The sequence below is a fragment of the Homalodisca vitripennis genome, chromosome 6 (assembly GCF_021130785.1).
Source record: "Homalodisca vitripennis isolate AUS2020 chromosome 6, UT_GWSS_2.1, whole genome shotgun sequence".
NCBI lineage: Eukaryota > Metazoa > Arthropoda > Insecta > Hemiptera > Cicadellidae > Homalodisca > Homalodisca vitripennis.
In genome coordinates this window covers 46,306,865-46,316,985 of record NC_060212.1, presented here as the reverse complement: position 1 = coordinate 46,316,985, position 10,121 = coordinate 46,306,865, and the positions used below count along the sequence as shown (strand labels likewise).

Below are 10,121 nucleotides of genomic sequence, written 5' to 3'. Positions count from 1 at the left end.
TTGGCATCTCTCGTATCAAAAACATTGCTCCAATCAGCATTATCTAATAATCTAAGTAGCTCATCATTGTTGATGCGATAGGTGGGAGTGTCATTGATCTTGGACTTATCTGCAGCTGGTGCACTGCTAAGTAAACAAACACCTGTCATACAATGATCTGTTATGCCGTTTTCTATAACTTCTGTTGCAATTTCAATATTTTTTCTATTATGTATGCGTATATAAATGTGGTCAATACATGTTTGAGACCGCTCAGTTATGCGAGTTGGTTCGTTAATAAAAGATTCCATTCCGTTCTCCGATAATACTGTTCTGTACTCATCTATGACTAAATTGTTCTTATCCAATAAATTAATATTCATGTCTCCTATCAGCATTAAGTTTTTTGCAAGCTCTAATATGGTTTTTTTCGTAGGTAAGTTTGCAGCTCATTGACAAATACATTAGCAGTATGACTGTGTAGTCTGTACACAGCAATAATATGAAAATTTGTCCCCATAACATCAATAGAAAAATCAATTACATCAGCTGACACAAATCTCACCGGATATCTTACAAAATTTGATATGCTATCATTAATAAATACAGCTATGCCACCAGACTTAGAATTTTCATTTGCTTGCAAAATTAAACTATAATTAGGAATTGAATACAATGTTTTTTCTGTCTCAGAAATCCAAACTTCCGACAGGATAATTATTTTCGGTAAATACGAAAACAAGGACATCTCAACCAAAAACGAATCAAAATTTGCTCTAAGGCTACGAATATTTAGGTGCAAAACAACTAACCCATTTTTTTGGTCTAAATTACCCAGAACCTAAAAAAATAAACAAACAATAAAAACTAAACTCAATTATTTTCCTATTTATACTATTTACATAAATACTGTACTTACAAGCTATCAAGGTCAGACTGGCATTTCACATTTATTACTGGTCCGTTGTCTTCTTTTCTCATCAGGATTTTGCCTCCTCTCACCCAGAGCCACTTGTATCCGTTGGTCCGTCGAAAGTCTCGTGCCTTTTTCAAGAGCATCCTCCTCGCTGGCGTCAGGGACTCGTTCAGGTAAACAGGGTTGTCAGTTCCCAGGTTGAGATGTCTAGTTGAGAATTGGGCCTTGGCTCGGCGTTTTGCTAAAAGGTTGTCAGCATCAGTCCTCCGGACAAATTTTACAATTATTCCCGGAGGTCCCTCAGCATCCTTCCTCTTGCCCAATGTATGGCAAGCATCTATCATCTCCTCCTTGATCTCCATCCCAAGAGCTTTGCCAACATCCTTGACTGTGTCCATTACATTATTATTTCTCACAGGGACACCCTGTATTTCAATACAATTCCTTCTTGTATACTGCTCTTGTTCTTCCAGCCTAGACTCAAGGGCATGCAGTTTTACTTTGAGCTGCACATTTTCTGATTCTAGTCTCTCTATTGTAGTAATAAACTTACTTAACTTTTCAGAGAGGTCTGTATTCACTTTTAGGCTATCATCTACTTTAGAGTTTAAGGCTTCATAAGAGTTATTGAAATCCTTACAAGATTGTACCTGCTGAGCCTTGAGGTCCTGTATCGCCTTCATAACATCCTCCAAGGTCAAAGAGCCTTGTGTTAGGCTAGACTCTAAACGTAGGCTGGTCCGCCTTTCCTTCGCACAAGGTGCACACCGCCACACTGCACCTCCATCACCCGTGAAAAATTCGACATCCACCTTACTAAGTTTTTCACACACAGCATGAAATGGTTTTGAACAATCATTACACTGAATCTTTAGCTGGGTTCTTGTGATTGATTTACTGCAAGTTGAACAGGTCGACATTTTGAGGTTATGTTGTAGTAGGCTTCCAGTCCAAGTATAACACTTCACTTTACACAAGGCAATTATCCAATATCTAACTGCGTAATTAATTTGAATAGCCTCCTGTATCAAAATAAAACACAACAGTGTACTGAAACTCACTTTACATAACAATAAAACTAAGTTTAGATGGGAGCTCGATAGAGACAACTGCTCTGCTTGGCCGCCATATTTGAAAACGGGGCTTTCTCAAGGGGGTTGCCCGTTTATCGCTCTACTCACATTTAATTACAGAAGAGATTACTGTTTAAACATATATGAATGAGTTTTTCTCATTAAAAATAATCCTTACGGTGAACGAACTCAGGCAAAAATACAAAATAGTTTTTATATTGGTATAGTTATCAAATAAGGTCGGTACAGTACAAGACAGTCAAACTGAAAAAAAAATACTTTGTCATAAACGGGATTTTAAAATGTGCTATATCTTAACAGATCCGAAGTCCGATACCTAAGACCGTGCGCCTATTTATCTGCTCTCCCTTAATAAATGTAATCTATTTTAAACTTAATTCTTGTTCGAGGCTAAAAATAAACTAAAAACCAGAATTATTACTCAGACACTTTATAATTATCCCATCTAGCCAAAAAATGCCACAATTACAAACACAATCGCAATATAAAAAAGGTTTATGTTAAAAAAAAAAAACTAGAGTTCAGGTCAGTATTGGTAAGATTTGTTCAAGCAGCATGAAAAGTCGACAAATAGTCTAGAAATGTCGATAAATAAACAAACCTAACTCATTTTTAATATTATAACAACCCGGAAACTGTCAATTAAATTTGAGTTTTCTTTCAAAATAAACAATGTTGAAATAACTGTTACGTTTCTCTGGAAATTTAATTACATGGATGAATAAATACATTTTTTGTAATCGTCTACTAAAGTGTAAACGTACGAAACATTAACGAGATTTAAATTGCTAATTTTAGCTTAGCTTACACATACATATCACTGCTACTACTAATTTTCAATGTCACTATATTTTAATTTTCGTATAATTAATTGTTATGTTTCTACATCCACGCATCTACAGCCAGAGGTAAATCATATACACGGGTAATAATTATGGAATTAGTTTCTTATCAAAACTGAAAAGAAAGCAAACCTGAATATTGTTTTGTACAATTTAGCATCGTATGTGTTTTAATGTTTCAGTTCAATATAGATTTTTAATTATAAGTATAATTTCATTTATACGGTTTTAATCTAATGCATTATATACATTTTAATGAAAAATCAAAGATGTCATGGTTTCTACAATTCTTAAGTCTGAAATATTAGGCAGCTTCAATGAAAATTGTCACAATTATTTACTGAGAAACCAATCTTTAAAATTTCAAAGGACCAGGATTTTATCCTGCCGAGACTAGTACTAAACTAGTAGTTGACGGGTTCTGACTAGGAATTACTTAGCAATGAACACGTATCATGAGTGGGCACAGTTTTTCTCCCAGTAGTTGACCTCAAAATGTTAATCTAGGAATGTTAAAATAAGCGAGATAGTAATATCAACAGAAATAATACTTTTATTGTTAGATGGGGTATATTTCAGTAGTTTTTCAAAATATAGAATCCTTAAGACAAAAAGGAATGCTTAATATTGTTCTCCGCCTTAAAACACTGTGACAAATATGAATCATATGGATTATTAGCGTCACCAGATGTTCCGTGAAATAATGAAGTTTCCTGTAATGGACTGAGGCTACCGTCGACTGTTAGTTACGCTAATTGCAATTAGTGATCATTTTTGTCTAAATACTGCACTATATGGGTGATTGGAGTAGAAGGTCTGTGCATTTAAATTATAAACTTTTATATTTGTAATACGTTTTTTAAAGCTATTTATTGATATTTTTAAAATGTTTATGATCAATTAATTTAAGACTCTTCATGCTATTTATTTCACGCAATATTAAAATTAAAACTTTAAAATTACCCTATATACAAGAAAATGTATCTTTATTATTTTAATTATTTCAACTTTGAGTTAATTAAACTAAATTATTATGAGGTTAAGTCACTTGTCCATCTAGTTTCAGTGTTTTAAATAAACAATCCTTTAGCAAAAGCTCACTTAAACTTGTTTCCATTTGAAGAAGAACAACTAGGAATTCTGGAAGTTCCTGACGATCCTATTGATAACCATACTATATAGTTAAACAAACAACATACTGTGTAGTATGTCAACGAAACAAGCGTATTGGTTCGAGCTAATTCATCACATTCTCTTGAAATATTGGTATGTTCAACCCTAAATCAATTAAACGCCTGGTTTTAGAAAATTACTTCGTGAAAAGAGAGATACTACACAAAAAAAACTTCAAGTTTCTAAGAAATTGTAATAAGACTGCATAGCTTATTGTGTATATCAAGGTCAGAAATCAATTTAATCTACTTGACTTTGGTAGTATCTTGTCTGCTAATAAACATTCTGTTATGACCTATAGATACCTCAAAAACTTATTAGCTAAGATTTCGTGATTATATGACATCATAGTGTTGCACGAATTCTGGCGTTGGGTTGTGTTTGCATACAAAAACCTATAGAACTTATGAGGAAGCTAATGCAAATTTTTCTTCTGAGTTTCAAAAATTACTGGGTTAAAAATAAAAATTGTGTGTTGACACTTAATATATACACTAACTGTCAATAAAGAATTATTTCCATGTGCCATGTGATTTCTGTAACAATACAGACACAAAGAAGCAAACCGATTTATGTGCAGGAATGTGTAGTAATATTTTGTTGTATTTTGTTTCGATTGTTGTGTACATATATGCAATCAATCCCAACGTAACAAATTAACTTCAGCATTTACTGTCCGTTCCTTTTTTTTAGTTTCTTTCTGTGTTCTTTTTATGTTTGATGAAAACTTAGTTTCGTGTCCCAGAAGAACGATGAATTCATGATTACAAAACTCTTTCCATGGAAATTTATAAAATATATATTATACACATATATTTCTATGTATATCTATTTTTATACTTATACATTTCATGCTTACACTACGCTTTCCTTGGACACTTCATACACAGATAATTCTATATTTTCCAATTTTCATGTTTATATACTGTTAAACCTATAAACTTCAAATACGTAAAAGTTCGCTGTATCTTACAGTTGAAAAAAAGTCGAACTGTAAGAACCATACATTACGATATACCGCAACAGTTTGTTTGGAGTTGTTAATGCGTAAAAGTTTCCCCACCTCCGTTCTTTCATTTTGGACATGGCTTTCCCCATCTCAAAACATAAACCAAACTACTTTCCAGAAATTGACGATGAAAATGTTTAGTATCATACAAACAGAAGGGTTACATATCCTCTCACTTTCGGTGTTTTTGAGATGTTATATCATGATAGTCTTATTACTGTATGTATTCAGGAATTGTATATACATGTATACAATTACTATTACAATTCCTATACACAAGATCTCAAAGACATAGAAAGTGAGAGGATAAGCAACTCCCTTATTAGTACTATACTGAAAATTTTCTTCGTAAATTTCTGGAAAGTAGTTTGGCTTATGTTATGATGTGGGGAAAGCCTTGTTCGAAATGAAAGCATGGCGGTGGGAAAACGTTTACTTATGAAAACTGTTTGCAGTGTGCCTTAGTTTATGGCTCTAACATTACAATGTTATATACGTATATAACGATATGCGAAAGACAAAGTTTCACCTATTTTACTAATAATGAACATTAGTTTAAGACTTACAAACATTCTAGCACTTTACTCGTTTTCGTCTTTTCGAGTTCGGTTTTGCAAGGCTTCTTAGGTGAGATCTCTCCAACGACAGCTTTGTTGACAGCTTTCCTTTATGACGTCACTGAGGCCAACTGCTGCAAGCGTTCACCGGCGTTAACAACCTGTTTGTAGCTATAAATTTCATTTTTTTAACGTTTTAAACTTCTTAAAATTCTTAGTCTGTATTTACTATACCGCCTCTATTTCTTGGCTTGCGCTACGCGTTTTCAGAACTGTTTTTTATTGGTTTCATAGGATTCCTAGGGGGTTTTTTAATGCATCTAGCTATATTATTTTCAATACAACATAACATGTCCACATATGCACCATGACAATCTTTCAGAAACAATAAACTAGGATGTACTGATAATCAGATACGTTTAAAAATTATTAATGTAATTTCAAGCCAGTATTAGCCTCTTTTCTTACGTGTAAAAATACACATTATGGAATTCACATATTTTCAACTTTAATTGTAATACAATAGTTACTTCAAGTCTTTTGATATTTGAAATAACGTAATGTTACACGTTCATATAACTGGTGTAACGTATGTGAAAATGTGAACTACAACAATACAATACAACTTTACAAATATTACGATAGAAAACCTGTTTAGTTGAGTCTATAATTATTTTATACAATTACAGATGAACCAAATTATAAGTAACTCGTTTAAACGTACTACTAGCGAAATTTGCTCATGATTGAAATATTCTAACATCAGTTTTATAGTGATTTCTTAAAAATATTAGGTATTAAAAATATTAAAATATTATATAATATTGTATAATAAATTCAAAAAACTTAAACAAAGAGGAAAAAAGTAACAAATCTAAGAAAAATATAAGCTCAATAAACCCAAACTGATGTGGATGAAGTGTTGTGGCCAGACTGGAACTGAATGGTATATACAACACTTAGGCAAATCTACAAAATATAATTTGAATAACAAACGGGCTGCTATCCTGGATACCGAGAAATATCGTAGAACAACGTTTGTAACAGAATACTCTGCAGAACGATTGAAAAAATCGATATAAAAACATTTGGTTTTTCTAATATCAACAGTTTATCAGTGCATGACAAAATCACGTATATACGAGTGCTCAATAAAAGACCTAATACACAGTGTGCTATCCTGGATATCGCGAAATATCGTAGAACAACGTTTGTAACAGAATACTCTGCGGAACGATTGAAAAAATCGATATAAAGATATTTGGTATTTCTAATATCAACAGTTTATCAGTGCATGACAAAAGCACGTATATACGAGTGCTCAATAAAAGACCTAATACACAGTGTGCTATCCTGGATATCGCAAAATATCTCGTAGAACAACGTTTGTAACAGAATACTCTGCGGAACGATTGAAAAAATCGATATAAAGATATTTGGTATTTCTAATATCAACAGTTTATCAGTGCATGAAAAAAGCACGTATATACGAGTGCTCAATAAAAGACCTAATACACAGTGTGCTATCCTGGATATCGCAAAATATCGTAGAACAACGTTTGTAACAGAATACTCTGCGGAACGATTGAAAAAATCGATATAAAGATATTTGGTATTTCTAATATCAACAGTTTATCAGTGCATGACAAAAGCACGTATATACGAGTGCTCAATAAAAGACCTAATACACAGTGTGCTATCCTAGATATCGCGAAATATCGTAGAACAACGTTTGTAACAGAATACTCTGCGGAACGATTGAAAAAATCGATATAAAGATATTTGGTATTTCTAATATCAACAGTTTATCAGTGCATGACAAAAGCACGTATATACGAGTGCTCAATAAAAGACCTAATACACAGTGTGCTATCCTGGATATCGCAAAATATCGTAGAACAACGTTTGTAACAGAATACTCTGCGGAACGATTGAAAAAATCGATATAAAGATATTTGGTATTTCTAATATCAACAGTTTATCAGTGCATGACAAAAGCACGTATATACGAGTGCTCAATAAAAGACCTAATACACAGTGTGCTATCCTAGATATCGCGAAATATCGTAGAACAACGTTTGTAACAGAATACTCTGCGGAACGATTGAAAAAATCGATATAAAGATATTTGGTATTTCTAATATCAACTGTTTATCAGTGCATGACAAAAGCACGTATATACGAGTGCTCAATAAAAGACCTAATACACAGTGTGCTATCCTGGATATCGCAAAATATCGTAGAACAACGTTTGTAACAGAATACTCTGCGGAACGATTGAAAAAATCGATATAAAGATATTTGGTATTTCTAATATCAACAGTTTATCAGTGCATGACAAAAGCACGTATATACGAGTGCTCAATAAAAGACCTAATACACAGTGTGCTATCCTAGATATCGCGAAATATCGTAGAACAACGTTTGTAACAGAATACTCTGCGGAACGATTGAAAAAATCGATATAAAGATATTTGGTATTTCTAATATCAACAGTTTATCAGTGCATGACAAAAGCACGTATATACGAGTGCTCAATAAAAGACCTAATACACAGTGTGCTATCCTGGATATCGCAAAATATCGTAGAACAACGTTTGTAACAGAATACTCTGCGGAACGATTGAAAAAATCGATATAAAGATATTTGGTATTTCTAATATCAACAGTTTATCAGTGCATGACAAAAGCACGTATATACGAGTGCTCAATAAAAGACCTAATACACAGTGTGCTATCCTAGATATCGCGAAATATCGTAGAATAACGTTTGTAACAGAAATACTCTGCGGAACGATTGGACAAATTGATGTAATGAGTTTTACGAGGCTTAGTACTACCAATATCAATAGTGTATCATTACATGGTAAGATCATTTAAAAGTAAATGGTATAGTATACCGAAAAAAATGTTTATACCACATATCTGCGTAGAAACAAATGTAAAAACTACCATTTTACGTATCAAACGAAGATTGAATCTTTAATTATTCGGTGATATAATGAATTGAAACGAGGAATAACAATCATGTAGTGTAATTCAGATGTTAATTAATCACGTACAAAGTTTTTTTATACATTATTTTATATTTTATCGGTTTTTAATGACCATACATTGTACTATATCCATTGCGTATAGTGGAATTGAGCAAATTTACATCACATAAACTAGTTCTTTTTTAAGGTTGGCCATTGCATTGTTAGGATAATTCGGGACTTGTCCTTTGTTTTACACCTCTTGATAAATCTGGGACTGCCGTTTAATGCCACGCATATAACAATAACACTAAACTGACTTTGATAAGACAACGTTTCGTTTAGAATATTTAATTCTCTCCCTGATAGTCTGGTTATATTCTCTATATAATATATTTTAATATGTCTTTATGACCGACACGTTACAGTTATTAAATATTGTGTGTTTAAAATCCTGGAGTTAACGACTTAGATTCTGAATTTCATCACAAAGTCGAAGAACAGGTTTGATTGTGAAAATGTGCCTTTCTAGTGTAAGAAATATCGAGGGTACAAATTTAAATTAAATTACAATTAGTAGAGATTTTCTGTTTGTCAACCAATAGAGAACAAACGAGACACTTTCCTACAAAATTTTTTCTCCCTCCCAGTCCTTACTTGGGAAATCTCATAGGGAAACGTGCGAGTATTAAACAAGATTATATACATACCAGTATTTGCTGACTATCAGGCGTTAAACCCCTTCTAAGATATCCGTATAACTCCAAAATAAAATACATTTGGATAAAGCCGTAAATTTCCATTGGTATTCAAAAACTATATTTCTTAAAATACTAGACAACGACAGCAGGGTCAATGAAACTTTTAAACCTATTAGATGAATTAAACTGAGGCCTTACATTAACAGTGTATTAATATTTTTCGTTTCAATATGACATAAATATTAGACATTTTGTTAAAATTACGATATCTTACAGAATTTCCGACTCAGTTTATGCAAGCATAGTCTGAAAATTCTATACCAGTTTTTAAGAAAAGTCAAACAATTGAGCCCAATTTTATCCTTTAAAGAGAAAGAGTTCTTTGATCGTAATATTACTGCAGTCATTGCACAAATATGTGCAAGCGAAGTTATATTAAAAGCGTGTAGCTGTTTTTTATTTTACGTTTTTGTCGGTCCGTAAAAAACCCTAAACGTTGAAGAAACTACATTTAATATTGTAAAACACAATTATGATTGATTTTTGTTCAAAGATTTTTGTTCAATATCCTTACGTTCCATTTCCTTTAACAGACGGTCTTTGATCGCCTGCAGCAACGCTTATGTGATGTCCTTACAAACAATCCCTAAATATGTCATATTACTTTTATATGTTGTGAAAGTTTTACTTGCTAGTGAATAATATTACTGTGAGTTCAACCTAGTTTATTTTACTAATAATTTAATTAAATTTAATAATTGAAACATTAGAATTTGAGCGAGAAAGATATGACGTTCAGTAATATTTAATATCTTTATATTGTCCTACAAATTGGGAGCGAAATGCTCGTCATGAGGCAGTCAAATACCCTAATG

At 32.5% G+C, this 10,121-nt stretch overlaps 1 protein-coding gene across 1 annotated transcript; it reads right to left on the bottom strand.

Moving 5' to 3' along the window:
• Positions 1–894: 894 nt before the first annotated feature.
• On the bottom strand, positions 895–1,815 carry LOC124365370. The gene has a single exon (XM_046821345.1). It carries the CDS (start codon positions 1,813–1,815, stop codon positions 895–897), a length of 921 nt encoding a protein of 306 aa, XP_046677301.1.
• Positions 1,816–10,121: the final 8,306 nt, after the last annotated feature.

What these genes read in the sequence shown, in the direction of transcription:
- LOC124365370 (XM_046821345.1), bottom strand. Translation starts at nt 1,815, where the DNA reads ATGTCGACCTGTTCAACTTGCAGTAAATCAATCACAAGAACCCAGCTA.